The sequence below is a fragment of the Thalassophryne amazonica genome, chromosome 7 (assembly GCF_902500255.1).
Source record: "Thalassophryne amazonica chromosome 7, fThaAma1.1, whole genome shotgun sequence".
Classification (NCBI taxonomy): domain Eukaryota; kingdom Metazoa; phylum Chordata; class Actinopteri; order Batrachoidiformes; family Batrachoididae; genus Thalassophryne; species Thalassophryne amazonica.
This window is the reverse complement of record NC_047109.1, coordinates 51416757-51441582: the sequence shown is the minus strand read 5'-3', so window position 1 is coordinate 51441582 and position 24826 is coordinate 51416757. Positions and strand designations below refer to the sequence as shown.

The following is a 24826-nucleotide window of genomic DNA, read 5'->3' as shown; positions in this document are numbered from 1 at the left end:
TTTGGTGTACATTTTGCATTATATCTCAATCGAAGTGCCTCAGTCACTTTCATTTTTCTGTTAGGGATTGACCTACACCACCAAAATTGGATGGAGGTTTCAATTTTATGCCTGTTTGTTGATCTTCCAATTATCAGTCAGAAACCAAGTGCCAAAAAACAATGGCAAATTGTGCATAGCAGAGATAACCAATGTTCTGTCAAAAGTATCTGAAAAATAATTAAGAAACTGAATAAGTTGGGGAAAAAAAACTTACACTTCAAAAAAAGAAAAAAACTTCGTGCATGAACTAAATACATACTCCTGACATTTGATCACATGCAATTTAGCTTGTGAAAAGCCATTTATAAGAGGACTTTGAGCTTAGAAATTTTTTCCAAGGTAAAATTTTGTGGAATTGGAAACTAGCGTTGGCGGATGTTTGAGCTCTACGAGTGTGGTGCTCTAGTTTTATCTTGTTTTTATTATTCTTATTGTCCCTCTGTTTCATGAAGTTTCTTTGTGTTATCACTGTATCTGTTTTTGAATGTTTAGATTTTGAGTTTGTTTTCTACATGCTTATGTTATCTTCCTGTCTGCTTTTGGTTGCTTCCTCCTGTCTTCCTATACACCCATTTCCAAAATTCCTGACTATGTTCTACATCCCTCTGTGTGCTTGGTTCACTTCCTGCCTGAATATGTCTTCACACTGCAATTTCATAGTGTTTAATTATCCCTCGTGTCCCTTGTCCAAACCCTTTGTGGTATTTGACAACTCTGCTTTGTACTGCTGATTGATTCCCTGGATAATCTACCCGCCTATTCTCTCACACACACTGCTGTTATTGAACTGAACACCTATATAATAAACCCTGGTCTGTTTCATGATCTGAATAAAGACAGTGTTTTACACTAACCTGCCTGCTTCTCTGCAATGGGGTCTCCATCCATGCAACAAACATTATAATTATAGGCTTCTGTGATTGGAGAATCTCACTTATGGTTGAAGTGGCAATGAGAAGGATTTTCTTAAAAAGACTCAGCTACAGTTTGCTTGAAGGCACATAGGAGATTTAAGCTTAGATTTTCTCACTCAGGTCTCAGTCACTGTCCAAATAAGACATCTCAATAACCTGTAGAAAGGTATAATGCTTTTTATCTCTCACCGCTCTGTTCTGGAGCATTTTATAACAAGACAAGCTGGGTGCAAACAAATTTTATTAGTTTATAGTGTGATTTCTTGATTTTTGCACAGGAACTGATGCACTTTGCACCCATGGCACATTGATTCTTGCTCATGTTAACGCGGGCCAGCCACTCTTCTGCACTCATGCATTCTGTAGGCACACATGTAGAATATACCTGCAAAACAAGACATAACGGAAATGTAAAGTCGTTTGGAGTTCTGTTATCATTAACTGTCCTTTCCACTCACTGTTCAGCTGCGAACTGTTGGGAAAAAGAATGTGTTTTCAAAAAATATAAATTATTGCTGTTAAAGGTTTGAGAATGATTAGTTTAGTCTGTAACAGTCGTAGTGTAATTTTTACATTTTTTTTTATTGCTTACTGAAAGTAAGACAATGTTTCAGTGATTATTTGTATCATACATCCATCTCACAATCTTTCTAATCAAACAATTTTCCTTCTACATTACATCACCATAAGAAAAAAGACTGGCCACTAATGTGATACTTTATACAGTAGGGGAAACCGGGGCACGGTGGATCCGAAATGTTGTTTTGTGGCAGCATAAACACATTATGCATAGGTTTAGGTCATTCCGTTGTGGATTTAATACAGCAAGTTATTGTTTATAAGGCTGTGTTATTTATGTCTCCCCAAGTGTAATTTACAGGTGTTTAAAATCGATTTCAAAATTTTTGATTCACTGTGCCCCGGGCACTAATTCATGGGGCACAGTGAATCAACAGAATACAATGAAAAAAACACAACATTATAAAGATTTCTTCAAAATTATTAAATATATGCTGATGCATATACAAACTATAATCCAGCAAACCAGCTATGTAATGTGTGAGTGTCTTATATAGTGATATAAGTCCTTTAGAAACTATTATAAATACAACTCTCATAATTTCTGTTCAAACGTGAAAAGAGTTGTTTATATACACAAATTATACAAATAATTCATGGAAAAATAAATGTATAAGTTTCAATAAGTAATATTTGTCATCCACTTGATACCGGCCGGGGCTTAGTAAATCACTTTCTAGACTGATTCACTGTGCCCCAGGTGCATGTGACACACATGAGTCATGTTATCAAATAGCTGATAGTCTGGAGAAGACATAACACATGCTCATCAGTTGGACGGGGTAATCTTCCAACTAATAATTTTTTTTAGGTCACCTTTCCTCTGTTGTGAGAAATAAATACAAAGACACTGACATCCACAAAAGTTACTTTTGATAGGAAAAAAAAAATGACTTTACTTGCCACTTAGTTTTACCCTTAATGTATCCAAAAACAAACTAATTTTTTTTCACTTTATGCATTAAAAAATATGGCATAACAATATGGCAAATATATATGTAGTTTTGCAGATATAGCTACTGATTCACTGTGCCCCGGTTTCCCCTATGATTTTACGATCAGCTCAACAATGGAACAGTTTTGCTGAAATACAGCAAGGGCACAAAACAGCCATAATAGGCATTTCTATGTGTTTATTTTTTTTTGGGGGGGGGGGGGGGGGCATTATGTTTTTCTAACTTGTCATCTCTAAGTAATTTAAGATAAAATTTTTCTCTTTCGACAGCAATGGGTGGTTTTATCAGTGTTAAAGGTACAAAGATTTCTGGTCATTTTCAGGAAAAAAAAATGTCTAAATGTTTCAAATGGAAACTTGGGGTCCCTGAGTGTCCATCCATCCATCCATTTTCTTCCGCTTTATCCGGAGTCGGGTCGCGGGGGCAGCAGCTCAAGCAAAGCCGCCCAGACCTCCCGATCCACACACACCTCCCCCAGCTCCTCCGGGGGAACCCCAAGGCGTTCCCAAGCCAGCCGAGAGATGTAATCCCTCCAGCGTGTCCTGGGTCTTCCCCAGGGCCTCCTCCCAATGGGACATGCCCGGAACACCTCTCCAGCGAGGCGTCCAGGGGGCATCCGGAAAAGATGCCCGAGCCACCTCAACTGACTCCTTTCGACGTGGAGGAGCAGCGGCTCGACTCCGAGCTCCTCCCGAGTGACCGAGCTCCTCACCCTATCTCTAAGGGAGCACCCAGCCACCCTGCGGAGGAAACTCATCTCGGCCGCTTGTACCCGCGATCTCGTTCTTTCGGTCATGAGCTAAATCTCATGACCATAGGTGAGGATCGGAACGTAGATCGATCGGTAAATTGAGAGCTTTGCCCCCCTACTCAGCTCTCTCTTCACCACGATGGTCCAATACAGCGACCGCATCACTGCAGACGCTGCACCGATCCGTCTATCGATCTCACGCTCCATCCATCCATCACTCATGAACAAGACCCCGAGATATTTAAACTCCTCCACTTGAGGCAAGTGGAGGAGTTCCCCCTCTAGCTCCCCCTCTAGCTGCCACCTTATTGTGGTGGGGGAGTTTGCGTACCCGGATGATCCTAGGAGCTATGTTGTCGGGGGCTTTGTGCTCCCTGTAGGGTCTCCCAAGGCAAACAGGTCCTAGGTGATGGATCAGACTAAGGGCAGCTCAGAACCTCCATGACCAGTGAAAGATCAAGGACCGAGACGTCGCCCGGTATGGCGGAGCCGGGGTCCAACCCTGGAGCCAGGCCTGGGGTTGGGGCTTGCGCGCGAGCGCCTGGTGGTTGGGCCTTAGCCCATGGGGCCTGGCCGGGCTCAGCCCGAAGGAGCAACGTGGGCCTGCCCTCCTGTGGGTTCACCACCCGCAGAGGGGGCCATGGGGGTCGGGTGCAGAGAGGATTGGGTGGCGGTTGAGGGCGGGTGGCCCGGCGGCCCGGTCCATGCTCACAGCCCCTGGCTGTTGGGACGTGGAATGTCCCTGAGTGTCTTAAAGTCCCAATCTGCTCACTCGCTTCAGTTTTAATGCAGAAAGGGGTGGTTTTATCGGGATAAAAGGTATAAAATGCTTCTGTCTGCTGGATGCAGTGCTCAGGCACTGCAAGAATGGGGGGGATTTCTGAGTCCACCACCTAAATAGCAGAGTGCCAGAGGCTGGTGTGCTTGTGTAGTAAAAGGGTGACACATGACTATCAGACTGGATTATTTCAAATTAGTTCCAAAACATAGTGATAACATGGGCGCAATTTGGTGGGGGATAGGGGGGACATGTCCCCCCCACCACCTTTTCAACCGGGGGGGCAGAATATGGTATGTCCTCCCACCTTCTGACATATATGTGTGTACTTGAAACATGCTATGCCAGTCTTATGTGCAAACCATGTCAGTCTTATGTGCAAAACCATGTCAGAATAGTATCTTTTTTTCTGCAAGTTTGTATTTTTAGCAGCATTGACTTGTTTACAACACGTTTCTTGTTTGTCACATTCGGAATTTTCTAGGATTGCATTTGCCCAGATTCGAAACCAAAAATAGTTGCCTCTAGGGACTAGTGTCTACACATAAGTATCAATGGACCATATGCTAATTTACTAAATTCTGAAAGTTAGAAAAGGAAATCAGAAAAGCTATCTGGGACCTCAGAAAGCCCATCTGCAATTATTGCTTGATCTCCAAAATCAGTCCATGCAAACAAAATTATGTTCAGTATGAGTGTTGTCATTAGTGCTACTTCAAAAATTAAATTCATGATAAGTAATTTATCCTAAACTTATGATCTATTGTTTTTTTCAAACTTTTGCAAAAACAAATCTTGAGAAAAAAAAAAATACAGTATGCGATAGTTAATAATTATTAAGAGCCTGTTCTTTCATATTTATGAATACATTTTACCACATTGCAGTTGTTTTTTTTTAATGAAAACTCAACCTATCATTCTTTTTGAGTTCTACACATGTGGTGATACCTTATTTACACCAGGATGTTAATAAAATCAATGCTGGCTATTCTCAGAATAAAGTACTTATATCCACAGTTTCAAATTGCATAAGTCAAATGGTGTCAACTTTATGGTCTTCTCAAAACATTAAAATTACTGTGCTGGATGCTCAGAATTCATCTGAGCTTATCTAGAAACCGTTGGCTTCTGGGGCCCTAAAGCAGCCCCCAGCCCCCCGGCCTATGGGCTTTGGCCCTGCGGGCCTGCACTTTGACCCCCCAATTTCTAGTTCTAAATTGCACCCTTAGTGATAACTATCTGATTTTTACAACCCCTTTACCCCCTTTGTCACACTTTGATCTCAGATTATTTGCTGTTTAAATAACAAAGCAGAGATCCCCCCACCAAAAAAAAAACAAAAAAACTAAACAAAACAAAAACACTTGCACTACAGTAAAACTCGCATATAATAGATTCAGGTGGACCAATGAATTTTGTCCGTTATAATCGAAATCTGCAATACCTATAAAACAGACCAAATCCGTTATATGTATGTAATGGATTAGTTACAGTCAGGAGGCACCAAACGATCTACAGGGAATCACCAGCACCAGTTAGGCTTATGAATTTCCTTGATTAAACACCTGACCTTGAATAGAGGTCTGCCTCATTTAATGGCTGGGTCTGAGCACAGTTTGAAAAAAATAAACGCTCTGGCTTTTAATCAAGGAAATACGGTACCCACTTTCCTCGAATCGGCTGGTGTCAGTGCTGAACTTCATTTCATGCCTCCATTGTGACTGGGTACATCCAGACTGCTCTGTCTGTTATATGTGAAGGGTTTTTAATGGAAATGCATTGCAATGAGATGGGACGTTTTGGGTGAAAATCCATTACACAAAATCCAGTATATACTGTGTTTATTACAATGGAAAACTATACAAAAGCATTGACACTTTTGCTTTTGTCTGGTGACTGTGAATACTTGCTTTATACAATGACGGTTTGGGGGAATTTTACTGTATATGCTTTAGCCCCATACAGTGTTTTTGGTGAATACTGTGTTAACATTTCAATTCAAAGTGTTTCATTATATAAAGATGACTTTGTCTTCTAAATAATTTAACACCAAAGATAGCATGATCAGTTTTAGATATGGCACAATATCTTAAGCTATAGTAAATATAGAGCACTATATTCTAGGTTGTTGTTTTTTGTTTTTGTCTTTTTTGGGGGGGGGGGGGGGGGTGTTGTCAGGTTGGTTAAACTAGGTCACTGAATGATTCACCTGCAAAGAAAGTCATGAGCAGAGACACCCAGCCCAGTATGTACGACCAAGAGAACCGCCAGTCACCAAAGCGCTTGCCTAAGAAGTTCACCGTCACACCAGTGTAAATGGCCATCGCAAGCAGAACGAAAAGAGCTGTCACAACAGATAGAAAGAGAAAGATTAATTAGTAAGGTGAGGCATATCAGACCTCAGTTTGTACAGCAGGTTTGGTGGTATTTGACTAAGATTTACATGATATGCAAATAAATATTTATCACTAACAACATTCGTGACATATCAACAACTGTCATTACTTGGCTATTGATTATCTGTGTGTCTATTTTCCTACCTTTTTTGTGACTTACTTGAAACAAAGAACATGATCCCAGCAGCAAACGAGCGATTGAACCTCTCAAATGCTGAGAAGTGGGCAAAGGACAGGATTCCTGCGATGATGCCAGCAAAGCATGACATGGCAGAGAGGATCATGAAAGCACGGGTGGCATTCCAGTAAGCTGGGAGAGCAGAGGCAGGAGAACACACCATCAACATTCTTGTAGGAAAATAATACAGATCTGACCCAGTTTGATCAGGGTCATTTGAGTAGTTTCTGTTGTCATTATTAGTATTATGTTGTCATTATTTAAAAAGAGTAAACAGTTGTTTGACAATAAATTGCTTCACCCAACCACTAACCATGAGTGAAAAAAAAAGTTTTTGTGTTCTCATTCATATTCTCTGAAAAATGCCCCCCCCCCCCCCAAAAAAAAACCTTCTTCCAGGGTATGTAAACTTTTTAACACAACTGCATAGGGCTGGAGGCTCTGGTGCCAGTGCTTATCCCTGGATACCAAAGCTTGAAGCATTTTACAGCTGGGTGGACTGGAGCAATGCAGATGAATGCGATGCATATTTTTATATTTCCCTTCTTACAGTGTATATTTCTTTTTATTACATTATTACATTTTTATTACATTGCTTGTTATATTCTATTGTTCTTACCAGCATGCTTATTTTATTTCCCCCCCCCCCACACACACACACTTATATTTAGATATTTTATACTTATTTATTTATATATATATATTTGGGCATCCAGTGTGGGCAGCAAAGTAAGAATTTCATTGCACAGGAAAACATGTTTCTTTACTGTGCATATGACAGTAAAAGCTTTGAATCTTTGAATCTTTGAAGCATCTTGGCCAAGGACACAGACAGTTAACATGACCAGGAATAAAACCCAGCACTACAATACTGCTACTGGTAGTCCAACATATAGTCCGATGCCTACACCACTGAGGTACCTGGTTTGCACTGGACACATGTTGTTACTCTTTATTTTATTGTTATTATTTTATTTTATTATTTATTATTTTATTATTTTATTTATCACTCAGTTTTTGAGAACTGTCTACTCCATACAGATTTACCATAGAATGCCATACTGTTTGTATTTCTTCATAACTGATGTAAATAAAGTCCAACACATATTCAGTGGCAGTTTTACCATCAGAGAGCCTCATCCAAAAACTACCACGAAAGACTACAAGCTGTCATTGATGTTAAAGGGGGAAAACACTGTATTAAGAACAGGGGTATGTAAACTTGGATCAGGGTCATTTGGTTAGTTTCTGTTGTCATTGTGATTTAAAAAGAGGAAACACTGTTGTCTGAGCATAAATGGCTTCACCCAAGCACTAACAATGAGTTGAAAAAAAGGTTTGTGTTATCATTCATATCCTGGCCAAAAAAAACCAAAACTGTCAGGATATGTAAACATTTGAGCACAACTATATAGGGCTCACTTCTTCTCTGCCTGGTAACACCGAAGGGCTTGTACAACAAATCTGCAGGTGAATGAGTGAGTTCAGCCATTCCATCCAGCTTGTGTAAGGCAAGTATCTCACTGACGCATGACTAGTGGAGAGGACGCAGAGACACAAAATCGAGTGAACAGGCGATAACTTTGGCGAAATCTGCAGTGATTAAACCATTACTTAAGAAATGTAATCTTGACCGTAGTGTAGTGAAAAACTATAGGCCAATATCAAATCTATCATTTTGCTCTAAAATTTTGGAAAAAGTGGTTTCACGGCAGCTTGTGGACCACCTTACTGACAATAATCTTTTTGAGCCACTGCAGTCTGCTTTTAGAAAATATCATTCCACAGAGACTGCTCTCACTAAAGTGGTGAATGATCTTCTGCTTACAATGGATTCAGACACCACTACAGTTCTGGTGCTGTTAGATCTCAGTGCTGCATTCGATACCGTGGATCATCATATTCTACTCGATAGGCTGGAGAATCATTTTGGGATTACTGGCAGTGCCCTTGCATGGTTGATGTCATACATGACCAGTCATTCTCACTGTGTTTTGTACAATAACACTACCTCTAAACTTAGTGACATGAAATTTGGGGTTCCACAGGCGTCCGTCTTAGGCCCCCTGCTTCTCACCCTTTATATAGCACCCCTTGGGCACATATTGTGCCATTTTGGGGTTACCTTTCACTGCTATGCTGATGATACTCAGTTATACATGCCATTAACTGCTGGTAATCTCATCCACATAAAATCCTTAGAAGATTGCCTTGCATCAGTGAGAAGCTGGATGTCTAGCAACTTCCTACTTTTAAACTCTGATAAGACTGAAATGATGGTTCTTGGGCCAGTGAGACATCGGCATCAATTTGACCAGTTAACACTTCGCCTAGGCTCATGTGTCATACATCACACTGACAAAGTCATCTAGGGCTGAAACGATTAATCGAGTAATTCGAATAATTCGATTACAAAAAATGTTCGAGGCAAATTCTTTGTCTCGAAGCTTCGTTTAAAGCTGTAGTACATATGCCAGGCCTGTAGGTGGCACTGTAACGCTCCCACAAAAAATGGAGAAGAAGACCGTAGAGTATGCCCATAACTAATGTAAGTGCTAATCAATGTAGCAGGCGATGCTACAAGTTTACAAAGCCACATGCTGAGTAAAATAAAGCCTTTTAAGAGAAAGGGTCTGTGCTGATCGTCTGAAACGGACTTATTATGCATTTAAAGTGAAGCAGTGTGTTTATATATATATATATATATATATATATATATATATATATATATTTTTTTTTTTTTTTTTTTTTTTTTAAACGTGGTTTGCTCCACTGGCTGCTGTCCACCTCCGCAGATGAAGCAAAAGGAAGCGCACTTTAAATTAATCATGTTTAACTATTAAAAAAAATGCTTTTTTCAGATTTGATAAGAGTTTTTATCAACAGGCTGTAGAGTCAATTTATCAGTGCAGCTGTTGTGGAAATGTTGCACTCCACAGCCGTTTTTTCAAAGGCTTTGTTATTCACCAAGTATCCACAGAAAACAAGGAATTTGACTTCGGTTTAAGCTGCTCTGTACGGCATGTAGAAATATACACTAAACACTGACTAAATCACAACAATAACAAGTGCAAATGAAATGTGCAATAAGGAAAAAAAAAGAATGTCCTGTCCGCAGACTGAAGATTTCACAGAGCGCCTGGGCTTATGGTTTGGCAAAGCTCCAAAACTCAGTGTGAAAAAATAAATAATTACCTGGGAAAACAGACAGAGGGAACATCCTAAACGTAAAAATCTGCATGATGGCACAGCGACACTGTGCCATTGCTTAGGGAGAGCCCTGCCACTACTGATATTGTTTAAAAATACAAAAGTACTTTTTTATCCGATTACTCAATTAATCGATAAAATAATCGATAGAATACTCGATTCCAAAAATATTCGATAGCTGCAGCCCTAGTCCCATCCTGTCTATGGCTGAAGCTGAGACTGATTCATGCGTTTGCCTCTTCTAGATTGGACTACTGCAATATTCTATTTTCTGGTTTACCACAGTCCAGCATTAGGGGTCTCCAATTGGTTCAAAATGCTGCTGTTAGAGTTTTGACACAAAGCAGAACGTTTGACCACATTACACTCATTTTGGCATCTCTTCACTGGCTTCCTGTGCCAGTGAGATCAGATTTTAAGGTTCTGCTACTAACCTATAAAACTCTTCACGGACTAGCACCTCCCTACCTAGCCGACCTAATTAAACCCTATGTACCAGCTCGGGCTTTGCGCAGTTAGGGTCCCTAAGGTGAATAAAATTTTGCGGGTCATAGAGCTTTCTCTCATCGTGCCCCTGTTCTGTGGAATGATCTGTGTCAATAAAACAGTCAGATTCTATAGGGACTTTCAAGTTCAGACTTAGCGGCCTCAACTTTATCTAAATTCTGGGTCTTTTAGTGAAGTTTAGGGCTAATGGCCGGTGATCACCTTAGTATTTCTTCTGTTTTTCTTGTTGCTTAATGCTGACAAATTACACTGTATTTGTTTATGTGCTGCTTGATTCTGCTTTTTATTTTCTCTGTTTAAGGTGCAGCTCCATCCAGAGATGGGTGTGGTATCTGTTCCGGAAACTGTCCTGTGCACCGGCAACATTTCCTGTATATTCGTTTTGTGAATTTTTTGTAATTTGTGTCTGTAGCATGGCCCAAGCAGAGGGTCACCCCTTTGAGTCTGGTCTGCTTGAGGTTTCTTCCTCAGAGGGAGTTTTTCCTTACCATTGTTGCTCTGGGAGTTGATAAGGTTAGACCTTACTTGTGTGAAGCGCCTTGAGGCAACCTTGTTGTGATTTGGAGCTATATAAATGAAAATGAAAAATGAAAATGAAACTTTCTCATGTGGAATCTCACTGAATTGGTCCACCCAACACGTGTGCGCTAGGCATGTGGATATTAATTGATACGAATCGGTATCTAGACACAAACATGCATGATCCGAGTGCATTGATTTATTCAGTGTGCATCGATTCATTTGATGGGTTAAATCGTGTTGCATCGCTCGCTGCCTGCTTGCACTGATTTTTTTCCGATGCACACTGAATGCACCACGGACGGAAGCCAGAAAGCTTAACGATTTCCTTTCAGTTCGGGACACTGGAGCGGCCGTTGTTTTGAGGGTGTTTATCGGGAAATGATCATTTCTCTATGTTGATTACAGACTGCGGTGGGTCTGTTTGAAGCTTGAAGCAACAAAGCAGCACTTCAACCCACTGTTTACTGGTTCTCTGCTTCTCTGGTTTTCAGAAGCGGCAAGTCCACAATGTCTTCATGAACCCCTCTCAAAGCCATTTAAAGATGTCAATTGTGAGTCACCTTTGTGTGTATTAAGTCACGAACTGGAACTCTTGAACTGTTGTGGGCAAGAAACATCCAACGTTCCACACCAGAGTTTTATGCGATGGTTCTCTGCCATGAGCACCATCCATGTGTAAACTGAAGTTGTCCATCAGGTAAAGAAAATAATAATAATAATAATAATAATAATAATAATAATAATAATAATAATAATAATAATAATAATAATATCATCCTCTGTTTTGTGGGACTAAGTGCACAGCTCCAAAGAGCTGTGCAGATTTTGGTCAGAAATAATAACTTCAGAGCGAATCACCGTTTTAAATCAATTGACACCTCTTTCCAAACATTATAAAACAAACAATAAACTACAACAACCAAACCCGTTTCCCCCCCCCAAAATGAGACGTCCTCCGTTCTTTATGAAACATTATTCTTGACGTGCAGCAGCTGGCTGAAGAGCTCAGCTCAGTCTGTGGGGTTTCATTTGTGTCATTAATATCTGAAAGGAAATGCTTTTGACAAAAACTACAGATTTTATTGATTTTTATTTATATCCAGAGATCAAGGATCCAGTGACCAATTTAATTTTTCTTTACTTTAAGACTGAATAAAATGTTGACATAGAAAACCTGTAAAGCCTACTTTTAGTACACATAAAATTCACAAGAGGTATTGACAAGGGAATTGATAAAGAATCGGATCAATAAGCGGAATCGATAATGGCATCGATATTGATAAAATCTTATCAATACCCATCATTAATCGTATCGCAACAAAGTGCATCGTATCACATTGTGAGGAATTCAACTGCATCAAATCGTGAACAGGGGTGAATTGTATCACATCGTAACCTCATGTATCGCTCGCTATATGTATCGTATCGCTGGTAGTGTATCGAGATGTGTATCAAATTGTTGTCAGTGATGAGATTCACATGCCTAGTGTGCGCATGACGATTGTCCACTGAATACCATCTGGAGTGGCTGCAAAAATACAGCCACAAATCTCAAGCAGTCCGCACACATACCATGTGAGGTACATTGACACAGGGTACGACACACCTGCGAAAGTTGTGAGGCACTGACACATCCTTTGCATGCACAAGGATTTGTGCACAATTGCTGCACGGCACTCTCACTTGGCCACCACCCCTGAGCAATAATATAATAATAAACAACAATTTAAAACACAAAGAATATGTGGAAAGCCACTCACGGACTTGCAGAAGATGTCCAGGAAGTGCTACACATCAATATTATTGTCCCAGCTGGTGAATGTCCTCTCCTCCCGCAAATGACCATACAATTCTCTACAGGCTGAGCACCATAATGCACTCGAAGCACTGCTTGAAGCACTGCTCCATGCGTGCATGAGCTGTGTGATCCTCTGGAAGCACGCCAATAAAAATAAAATAAAAAATAAAGGCGGAGTGCTGGGGTAGTCCCCATTCAACTCACAGGTAATGTCTAGCATGCTGTCCACGCACACACATTGGGTATGCGCCAACCAGAAGCATTAAACTTAAATCCACGTCTGTCCTCAGAATAATCAGTGGTGGGCACAGTTCCGCTAACCACTAATTAGTGAAGCAAACTTTTTTGTTAGCAGATTAGCTTTTCAGTTAACTTCAAAAACCATTAGTGGAGCAATTAGCTTCCACTAAATTTAGTTCCGCTAACTTTCAGTCCACTAACGATTTTTTGCTGGAATAGTTAGTAAAGCCAAATGGTCAAAAACATTTGTAAACCCTAACATTATACATGTTAGTTCCAGGGCTTAATTTGAAGGGCAGCAAGCCGGAGTGCACTCCGGAACCTCTGACGTTGGCTCCGCCAGCTATTTATACTGGATCCGTGATCCACCACCTCTCTTGACTAACAAAATAGAAAAAAAAAAAGATCACCGCGATTGCTCTCACTGCCAATCACACCGCCGCCCTCCTGTCTGCTGTGCGGAATTGCGCCAAATCTGGCAACAGGTCCAGAGGCTACGCTCATTGTTTTGATTCGGATGTTGACCGTAGCCGCAGAGCTCCGTGGCCACCGAGAGAGGACTTGGATTCTTTGCGGGTCCCGCATCCATACCCCCGGAGGCAGTGAGTGAAGGGAGAGCTGCGCATTGTGTTCTGCGTGTGTCTGTTTATAATCTTCTCGCACAGAAGAAAAAAGAGAGTGTTTACACAAGAGAGAAAAGTGAGAAAATGTTAATGCCTGTTTGAGAAAAGTGTGTAGTGAGGGGTTTTACAGCCTTATTTAAATCATAGCACTACTTCGCGGATTTCCACCGCGTTCACACCGGGCACGATCAGATGCTACAAATTCGCGGGGGTCGCGTGGCGACAGACGCGCCTCCTTCGCCCGGTGTGTCGCTCTGCTTGGGTGGACTTTCGCTGTGAAAATTCGCCCCGGTGAGTCATCAAATAGGAGGAGCTTCCATTCCGCTCGGCGTCAAGTCATCATGACGGACCTTGATCACACGGAGCGAGTTGTTGTGAAAAGTTCCCAATACAGAGAGTATCATTATTTGCTGCAGGAGCTGCGTCTGGATGACGTCCGCTTTCAGCGGTCCTTCCGCCTCTGCGGGACCCAGTTTGAGGACCAACTGTCCCGTTCACGCGCGCACATGTAAACAATTAACAAAAAAAACTCCGCTGCTTGCTGCAGCTCGCTCCTCCCCCAAAAAACTCTGTCATAATTGTGTTTAGAAACCAGTCACCATTTGTTTTATTATACATCTGTGTAGTTAATTAATAAAATATTCTCCACACAGACGATTCGCTCACGTGCGCACGTAAAAAAAATAAAAAAGAAAGAACGAAACTCCGTGGCTTGCTGTGAGGCTGCTCCTCACTCTTTCCCAAAAAAAAACCTCTGTCATAATTGTCTTTAGAAACCAGTCACCATTTGCTTTATTATACATCTGTGTAGTTAATAAGTAAAATAATCTCCATGGATGACTCCCTCGCGCGCGCACGTAAAAAAAAAAAGAAACTCCCCTCCCCGCTGCTGTGGGGCTGCTGCTCGCTCCAAAAACTCTGTCATGATTGTGAAATAAAGGACAAAAGAGACATAAGTCCTGCTCACAGGCTGCTACCAGAGACAGGACATGTTCACATCTTCAATCAAACTCCAGACATCTTCACGTCACTACATATTCAGTCCCTGATTGGTCATCGCGGCGCAACGAGATGAAAAAGTTCAGATTTTTCAACCTGGGGAGGAGGGCAACACGACGTGACGCGACGCAATATCGCGCCACAAACGCGCAAAACGCTCAAAATCGCTTCGCTCGCGTCGCTTCACTCGCATCGCGCTGCGCGGTTTGGCGCCAAAACGCGATGGCACCCTGTGGCTGCAGTCACTCGCGTCGCGCCCGGTGTGAACGCGGAGAACATAACTCCCACGATAAACGAGGGACCACTGTACATCATTAAACAGGAATTTGTACTCTATCCGGATTTGGTGTGACTAGTGTTATTAGGCCTACAATACATGCCCAGTTTATTTTTGCTGTGGCGCACAGCCTTGTTCACAAGCCTCCCCCGCCCTTCTTTTTTTTTCTGCACCGGAGCCACCCATCCTCTGGGCTCCGGGACCTCCCACTTTACAAATTAAGCACTGGTTAGTTCCTGTCTGGTACATGTTTTGCCACAGTCAGGCAGCTGTGAGGAGCCGAGCTCAACGCTACCCCAGCAGAAGGAGCCTGGCTGTCAGGATGCTACAGAAAAAAGTAATTTACATTCAACATACAGTGCCCTAAACGTGTCAGAAGATGCCAAAAACAAGGTAGTTCTCACTTATGGTTTGATTTATAAACAAGACTAATTCTGGGCAGTTAATCGACATTAATGTCAACTCTGTCATTTTTACAAAATGTTCAACGCATTTTGGGTCAAAATGGATGAAACACTGAGTCAAATTGCATAGAACACTGCCATCTACTGGATGTGAGTGTGAATAGTGGCCAACGATCACATGGTCGCTATTTGTTGCGCTGAATCACACTTAAACAGAATTTTCAGTTTTACAAATGCCTTTTTTTAAATGAAAAAAATGACATTTACAAATACACAATTTGTAAAAACCAACACACACGTTATAGTAACTTGTGTGTTTTTACATACTCGTATAAATAAACCAACCAACAAACCAACCAGTGATGAGAGAGGCTCATTTTCAAATAATGCCTTTTGGCATTTGTGTGTATTTAATGCTCATACCTTCAGAATTAGTGCATTACTTTAAAGCTAAAAGATATGTGCAATATTTTCACTTTGTAAAAATGACAGAGTTGACGTTAATGTCGATAAACTTGTTTACAAATCAAACCATAAGTGAAAACTGCCTTGGTTTTGATGTCTTCTACCACACATCTGTGCTATTCCATGTTGAAAGTAAATGGCATTTCCTTACAGCAGTAGGCAGGGCGCACAATGACACGTTGGTCATGTTGGGTTTGTGATCGCTTTTGATTTTACTGAGAAGCGTCGGTGGTGCTTAAACTCAAAACTGGCTTGTCAGTAGCTACCAGTCTACCGGAGTCAATACTAAAAGTTAGCAGTTAGCTGTAACTTCTGCTAACTTTTTAGCATTATAAAAGTTAACTTTTCAGTTAGCAGATTAGCGGTTATCAAAGCTAGCTTTGTGGTTAGCTGTGCCCACCACTGCTAATAATAAATAAATAAATAAAATAAAAACGTGCATGTATGTCGAGTGTGTGCCGACCGGGAGCATTAAACTTAATTTCCACTTTTTTCTCCAGAAAAATAAATAAGTAAATAAATCAGAATCAAATTTATTACCAAGTAAGTTCTCACATAGAGGGAATTTGATCCGGTGTTATTAGTGCATAACAACAACAATAAAAAAAGAAAAGGGAAAAAAAATACTTCTGTTAGAAGTAAAGAATTCCTTTGTGGATACTCTTCACAGGCTGTCGCAGCCCAGTGAGATACTAGCCGAAGCAGTAACTTAAAAACAATAAACACTATCATGTTTTAGCTCACTGAGTTATAAGAACACATAATGAGGATGAAATCATTAGACCAGTGATTTTCAACCTTTTTTGAGCCGCGGCACCCTTTTTATATTTACAAAATCCTGCGGCACACCACCAACCAAAATAATATTATAATGCTATTACCTCTGGTTTTGCGCAAAACCCAAATATCATTATTATTATTATTAATAGAAAATCGATACAGAAAACACCACATTTCGAAAATCCTCAAGCATTTTGCGCTCTTATCTCAAGTAGGGCTGTCACGATTAGGAATTTCTGGAGACGATTGTCAAATAATTGCGATTGACGAATATATTGTCTATTTTTTTTTCTTTTTTTCCCCTTCTTTATATTCTACTATTGTAGTATAATTACACAACTCTGGAAGAACGTTTGGCTTCTGTGAGTGGAGAAACTGGGAATGGTGCAACATTTTTATTTTTATCTTCATTTTACATACAGTCCCAACTTTTTCTGATTTGTGGTTGTTTCTGTTGCATTTCTGAAATTGTTTCTCCTCATCAGTCACATTTTGTGCTTAAACACTGCATTAAGCTCAAGACTGAACAAATAAATACCTTTGGAAAATAACAGCTGTTAAAGTTCAGAGTTCTCACCTGCTTTTTGTGATCTGTGCGTTTGAACATTGTTTTTTTTGTGTGGCTCAGTTCATTCATATATTCTCATTTTTTAAATATGTTTTTAAAGATATATGACTATTTATTTCATCTCATGATCTCATAAATTCAGCATACGACGCGCACATGGTGTGAACAGGACGGTAACAGCAGAATCACACCTTTAGAGAAAGTTCAGAGAGAAGTAAAGGCAGCTTCACGTTTCCGTTTTAACGTTCACTTGGGTTAAAATCCTCTCTGCTCCGCGCTCGCTGCGCACTGAACGTGTCGCGCCTGCATTCAGGAATCTCCCTCACCCACCCCCTCCCCTAACACTTTATGTTATGAAATATTGAATACAGTAGAACAGGAGTTTTACTGTAGAACATATGGCTAGGGATGATACCAAAAACCTTTTCACTGTGTTATGTGTCGGACGCAGCTCGGAGAACCGACCAGCGTTTGAAGGACCCAGTATGAAATAAGCAGAGCACGGTTCAAAGGCTAACTGAATTTAATACATAACAGTGATCATAATAATAATAAAAGGTGCGGTCTGGCGTGGTGCGCTCCCAGCAGCGCTAATGGTCCGGAGCCAGAAGCTGTTTCGGACCCAAGGACCCCGCCGACACCCCCCAGGTGGCCGCAACAACCGAGTCTGTGAAAGAAGGAACCATTATGTGAGTCCACACTCTACACACAGAACACTTAAAGGTGTACAAACAGCAAACACTTCCTGGCTTGATTACTGATCAGCTTCCAACCTGCAGGCATGGAACATCCCGTTCACAAATCACCACCGCAGTGGAAGCTGATACATGACTAACATACAGCTCAATACAATAAGGTGTGAGGGACACCACATTTACTGACTGTATAACTGTTAGTCACAAAATCCAACGTACCTCAGGAAGTGTGCTGACGAGCGTGAGACCTCACCCCCTCCTCTTTCACAGACCGTGCATCAAACCTGGACATTCTCAGCGTCCGCTGCTGATGAGATGGCTCCCAAGACGACAATCTCACCCGTCTGGTCACAAGGTCGAGTCTCTGGCAAATGCACACTGTGCACTTCAGTCTTAAATGCCAACATACTCCAATCCCTCCAGATGCACCTCAGCTGTGAGTCCTGACGAGTCGCAGGTGATCAGGGTGAAGTCCTAACAGCCTCAGCAACACAGCCACTCAGTCCCAAATGCACGCCACCTGTGAGGAAACCAAATGACAAACAAACCGGCAGCCAGGCCCCCCCAGCCATACAACACACTGGTAATTTTTCACAACATTTATTTAAAACCTAACGCCCACATCTCCACATCACATCACATTGTTCAGGAGTCTATTTCAAAGGAAGACATGCTGAACACTGAATACCATCACCTGTTGGATGCATCAGGAATGTACATCAATGTCAAATTGTAAAATTGATATCTAAGGGCCACAGTCAGTTCATGGCCTCCAAGTGTTCAAACACGCATTGTTTGTTTTCACTTGAGAAGCTCAGTGAAGTGTCATAATGTGTGGGTTTGTGATTGTCCTGACTCAAGGCTATCAAGACTAAGATCCCAGCTTTCCTGTATTCAGTCATCAGAAGTGTATAACAGTTGTGTCTCTGGCATTTTGGCCTTTGAGATGGAGAGAAGCCTTGGAAGACCTTAGTCATGACCAAAGCTGACAAGGTCTCGCCACAGGATCCTTGGGTAAATAAGGAATATCACTTACATTTTGTGGAAACATCAGGTATGACATCATGACCATATATACCCATCATTTGTATACTATAAGCATGATCCTTGGTACATGTACCAAAGCGTTGAGGACTGTGGCAAGTGGAGAAGGCAAGTGTGAGGATCTCTGCCTCGTAATCAAAGGTAACATTTTTGTTGGCCATTGGTCTTTTAATTTGAACTTACCAATGCTGTCAGTCTGCATGTAGCACTTGCCAGACATGCAGTACCTCCACAGGCCCTGGTGGGCAAAGCTGCCTGAAAGACGGTACTGCATCCAGTAGTCTGTAGCTGTGGAGACCACCAAGAGGATGTTCCCCACAATGGCACAGAATAGACCCCCTCCCATGAAGCTGTACATCATGAATGACACTATGACAGCAGTAAGGCTTTATGCACTGTGAAGAAAGCAAACAAAGGAGTCACTGGTGCTGTTTAGCTGGAACAGATTAAGTTATCTGGTTTAGCTTTAATGTTCATATTGGAAGGATTGGGCCTGTTTGGCCTTAAGGCAAGCGTTCCCTCATTTATGGGGGCTGCAATGGATGTTATTGCAATGCTATCTATGGATTTAAACCAATAACTGTAAAAGTCTGTATGGAGCACATAAATAAATAAATAAATAAAATAAAAAAATAAATAATAATAATAAATAAATAAATAATAAAACCAGCATACAGCAGCATGTGTTTGTGCATGTTACATTCACAAGTGAAGCCCAACAAATCATTAATAGTGTACAAATAATGAATGTTTATGAGTTAAGTGGTACAAATATTTCATGAGGTGAAAGATGGAACATATTCAACACGGCAAAGCCAAGATGAATACTATGTTCCATCTTTCACCAAATTAAATATGTGTTCCATTGAAAGAATGTAAAAACATTCATTATTTGTTTTGTATAACGGCTAAAATAGATCCTTGTCATTTGATATTATATTAATTTACAAACAACAGAAAAGGGACTTACATTTTGGTGTTTGTCACTGGTGCTTTGATATCAGCAATCTAACACAAACTTTAAATAGTAGTCCAAAATTGGTCTCAGTCAACTTGGAAAAACAGATGTAGTCTGTGATACTGGCAAAAAGATTTTGTGTACTTCCTCAGTCCAGCTAAAAATCCAATCAGAAATTTGTCCAGGTTTTCATCATAACAGCTTTTCATGCCTCCAGACGGCTTATGGAGTAGTGGATGTTTGTGTGTGTGTGTGTGTGTGTGTGTGTGTGTGTGTGTGTGTGTGTGTGTGTGTGTGTGTGTGTGTGTGTGTGTGCGTGTGTTAGAAGAGCACTATCAATTAACTCATTCAAATCGTCATCTGTCAGCAAAAGAAACTCCGCCATGTTTAGCTAAATGCTGCCCCCACTAGTGCATGCGTGGGCGGGGTTTGCAACACGCAATGGTACAAAATGTATGGAACCAAATGTACACTGTAAATGGAACCATATTTACATGCTAAATACAACGCAACACAAATGGGACGAATAATCCATGTCATGTGACATACAAAGCACCAATCAAATGACAAGGATCTCTCAGCCGTTATATTCGGTAAATTAACATTTACCATGAACCAGAGTTCCAGTGTTTCACAGCGCATGTAAACAATGGCAAGCGAGGATGTGGATGGCATCGATTTAGCGAGTTCACGGGTGATTATGATGATTATACTCTCTCCCAAGTTGAGAGGGTTATCTACAGGAGGTGTAAGACCTGGGATGGACATCTGCCGTGCCCGGATGCTGTCTTATCGTCCATACTTCACAAGGTGTGTTTACACTGTGCCCTGAACTGGTGCCACTGACCGAACGGTCCCCCCTAAAAGTTGGTCCCCCATAAAAATTGGTCTGCCCTGCCTTCACTGTGCATGTGTCATTTCGGAGTTTAGCAGTGTCATTTCTAAGCGTCACCAGCGATTCACCGATTATCACCTCATTTCTGCTTCAAACTGCACTCGAGTCATCATCTATCAGCAACAGATATCTGAAGCTTTTGTACAACAATCATTTCCACATAAATTCAGCTTTATAAAAGATGGAGGATCGATTAGAGCACCACAGCAGCCACTGCAGTGCCTACGTGATTTCAGAACGTCAGTAACGACTCGCCAATTATCACCTCATTTCTGCTTAAAACTGACTTTAGAATGATTTGAGGTTTTACTTTGTCATCTGATGGTTAATAATCACATTATTAACCATCGCTTTGATGGCTTTGGGTGAAGAGAGTCAGACTCAGAAAGTCAGACTCAGGTGGGCTGCTGTGGTCCCAAATGATGCATGCACAGTGAAGGCAGGGTGATTTTTAGGGGGGGACCGTTCGGTCTGCAACAACGGAATTCTGCTGAAACCGGCCTCTCGCGTGAATCACGGGCCGTGAGACTGCATGAGATTCACAACTGCAAAATAGCGAATAATCATTATGATCTCTTACTAGGACGTTCGCTAAAGGTTAGAATTAGTTTGTATGGACGCTAATAGTTGTGAATGATGAAAGGTGGGCCAATAATGTCATTATCTGTCCATGACTTTCGGATGCTCTGGAACGAGGTGTTTTATTTTTATCTTTAATACCATGGTATTGTCTCACTAATCTAGCATAACTCGTTCAGCAGCACCACTGCCAAGCCTCCAAACTGCTTGAGGGTACCAAAGTTCAATTAATTGTTTCAGTAAACTGTCTGGTATCATTAGTTATCTTACTAATGTCTCATAAGATACACTCAACAAAAATATAAATGCAACACTTTTGGTTTTGCTCCCATTTTGTATGAGATGAACTCAAAGATCTAAAACTTTTTCCACATACACAATATCACCATTTCCCTCAAATATTGTTCACAAACCAGTCTAAATCTGTGATAGTGAGCACTTCTCCTCCAGGTGTGCCATACCAAGACGCTGATTAGACACCATGATTAGTGCACAGGTGTGCCTTAGACTGTCCACAATAAAAGGCCACTCTGAAAGGTGCAGTTTTGTTTTATTGGGGGGGGGATACCAGTCAGTATCTGGTGTGACCACCATTTGCCTCATGCAGTGCAACACATCTCATCTCCTTTGCATAGAGTTGATCAGGTTGTCAGTTGTGGCCTGTGGAATGTTGGTCCACTCCTCTTCAATGGCTGTGCGAAGTTGCTGGATATTGGCAGGAACTGGTACACACTGTCGTATACGCCGGTCCAGAGCATCCCAAACATGCTCAATGGGTGACGTGTCCGGTGAGTATGCCGGCCATGCAAGAACTGGGACATTTTCAGCTTCCAAGAATTGTGTACAGATCCTTGCAACATGGGGCCGTGCATTATCCTGCTGCAACATGAGGTGATGTTCTTGGATGTATGGCACAACAATGGGCCTCAGGATCTCGTCACGGTATCTCTGTGCATTCAAAATGCCATCAATAAAATGCACCTGTGTTCTTCATCCATAACAGACGCCTGCCCATACCATAACCCCCCCACCACCATGAGCCACTCGATCCACAACATTGACATCAGAAAACCGCTCACCCACATGACGCCACACACACTGTCTGCCATCTGCCCTGGACAGTGTGAACTGGGATTCATCCGTGAAGAGAACACCTCTCCAACGTGCCAAACACCAGCGAATGTGAGCATTTACCCACTCAAGTCGGTTACAACGACGAACTGGAGTCAGGTCGAGACCCCGATGAGGACGACGAGCATGCAGATGAGCTTCCCTGAGACAGTTTCTGACAGTTTGTGCAGAAATTCTTTGGTTATGCAAACCGATTGTTTCAGCAGCTGTCTGAGTGGCTGGTCTCAGACGATCTTGGAGGTGAACATGCTGGATGTGGAGGTCCTGGGCTGGTGTGGTTACACGTGGTCTGCGGTTGTGAGGCTGGTTGGATGTACTGCCAAATTCTCTGAAACGCCTTTGGAGACGGCTTATGGTAGAGAAATGAACATTCAATACGCGAGCAACAGCTCTGGTTGACATTCCTGCTGTCAGTATGCCAATTGCACGCTCCCTCAAATCTTGCGACATCTGTGGCATTGTGCTGTGTGATAAAACTGCACCTTTCAGAGTGGCCTTTTATTGTTGGCAGTCTAAGGCACACCTGTGCACTAATCATGGTGTCTAATCAGCATCTTGATATGGCACACCTGTGAGGTGGGATGGATTATCTCAGCAAAGGAGAAGTGCTCACTATCACAGATTTAGACTGGTTTGTGAACAATATAAATTCTTTGTGAGGTGTAGATGTATAGGTATGAGGATGTATGGATGTTGTATATATATATATATATATTTTTTTTTTTTATCTTATTCTGTTTTTTGTTTTGTTGTTGTTGTTGTATGTTAATGTGCCGGTATGCAGGCTGCTGAAACCAATTGCCCCTGGTGGGATGAATAAAGTTGTCTATGTCTATGTCTAATATTTGAGGGAAATGGTGATATTGTGTATGTGGAAAAGGTTTTAGATCTCTGAGTTCATCTCATACAAAATGGGAGCAAAACCAAAAGTGTTGTGTTTATATTTTTGTTGAGTGTATGTGAATCACCTCAGAGGTGATTCACAGTCACCCATGAGAGGTGGGTCTTAACTTGAGCTCTTTGATGAGAAACTTATCAATTACCTCCGTAGAGCCGCAGTCGCTATTGCATAATTTTGGCAATTACTCTTAGACTATTCAGAAAAAGGCTGATTTTATTAATATGCTGATGAAAACGTGCAGATCATAAACATTAAACCTGAATGTGAAATTTTGTTTTTAATCATTGAAAGCTAATGTGATGTACGTGCATTTGTGTGTGCGCTACTGTAACTCATGTCACCCAAAGCCCCCTTATGGACACCCAAGTCAAATAACACTGGACACACCAATAAAACACTGGCACACCATCAAAAAAATGCTTTAAAAAAATTGCTGCTATCTGACTCTGAAGCAAAAATTTTCTAACAAAAAGAATACCGTAATTAACACATAAATATTGTAATTCTTTTACAAAGTACACTCATTTTGAAAAGGATCAAATCCTTAAACCAAATCTGACATTTTAGGTTTTCATTAATGTTATGCATTAATCTGTAAATTTGAAGGAAATCTTGAATTTCAGTAAAACCTAATGATAAATCTATAATCAATTTATGAGTAATCCTAAAAAAGTTTTGAAAATAAAATCTCAAAAGCATGCACACAAAAAAATGTCCACTTTAAGCACAGTTGTTCTATGCAGTGGATCCTAAAAATGTTATTTCTTATAAAAAAAAAGAAAAAATATATATTTCATAAAATTGAAATCATAACAAGGTTGTCATACTATAGATATATATTTTTTGAAACATTCAATTAAATCTTTTTTTTTTCCAAACAATACAAAGTCCTTAATTTCTTGATATGTCATGTGCAGGCCTTCTGTTTTCAGCAGCTATCCCACCACATCAGTCGCCAGCAAGAGACCCAAAGTCACCTTACCTGAATTCCTCAGGATAAATCAACCCTATTAAGTATTAAGCTTTCCTCAGAGTGCACGCCGGGAGCGAGCGAAACGTCAAAGAGGAAGCCCTAGGCTGAATTCCAAAAGGTTATCCCCTCCACGTTTCTGTTGATGGAGGCAAAATCCTTTAAAACAATCACCATGGAACAAATGCACTCAAGCTGTCGAGCAGCAGGGCATGGAGCACGTTCAGTCTGAACATGGCAGTATTTCGGAGGTCATGGGGTGGGGAGGGGTGAGGGGGCTGGGGGTGTGGGTGGGGGTAGTGGATCAGGGATGCGAGGCCAGTGCATAGCAGTTCTTGTCTGTTGTTCTATTACACATTCTGGAAACTGTGGATGTGCAAAGGCTTGCAGTACTGCTGAGGTCAAAGGAACATGCTGAAGCGCACACTTTCTTTCAGTGTGGCTGGACGTGGTCATAAAGACACATAACACATTTACAGCGGCCACATGACCAAACAGCTGCTAAATTAAATGACACACTGCATGCAAAAGGCACCATGAATGTTCCCACTCACGCTGGAATGATGCTGTGCTAAGCTGGTAACATATTCCAACAGACTCCAAGGGCCCCATACTTTGAAAATCTACAGCACTAATGTCATAAACTGTGTTCAGTTTGAAAGTTTA

At 41.3% G+C, this 24826-nt stretch overlaps 1 protein-coding gene across 2 annotated transcripts; it reads right to left on the bottom strand.

Annotated features, from left to right (window-relative positions):
* Positions 1-1222: 1222 nt before the first annotated feature.
* On the bottom strand, positions 1223-24390 carry lim2.5 (lens intrinsic membrane protein 2.5). Of its 2 annotated transcripts, XM_034173532.1 has the most exons (5): positions 24173-24390; positions 18910-19121; positions 6577-6726; positions 6230-6364; positions 1223-1341 (listed from the first exon to the last, which is right to left on the bottom strand). In XM_034173532.1, the coding sequence occupies exons 2-5, from the start codon at positions 19085-19087 to the stop codon at positions 1280-1282; spliced, it is 525 nt and encodes a 174-aa protein (XP_034029423.1). In that variant the 5' UTR covers positions 19088-19121; positions 24173-24390; the 3' UTR covers positions 1223-1279. The 2 variants fall into 2 exon arrangements, with proteins under 2 accessions (XP_034029423.1, XP_034029422.1); XM_034173531.1 differs by lacking the exon at positions 24173-24390 and having other exon boundaries at positions 18910-19204.
* Positions 24391-24826: the final 436 nt, after the last annotated feature.

Coding starts and splice junctions, on each gene's coding strand:
- lim2.5 (XM_034173532.1), bottom strand. CDS start 19,087: ATGATGTACAGCTTCATGGGAGGGGGTCTATTCTGTGCCATTGTGGGG. Junction 6,727..18,909: donor CATGCAGACTGACAGCATTG/GTAAGTTCAAAT, acceptor CTGCTCTCCCAG/CTTACTGGAATGCCACCCGT. Junction 6,365..6,576: donor GATCATGTTCTTTGTTTCAA/GTAAGTCACAAA, acceptor CTGTTGTGACAG/CTCTTTTCGTTCTGCTTGCG.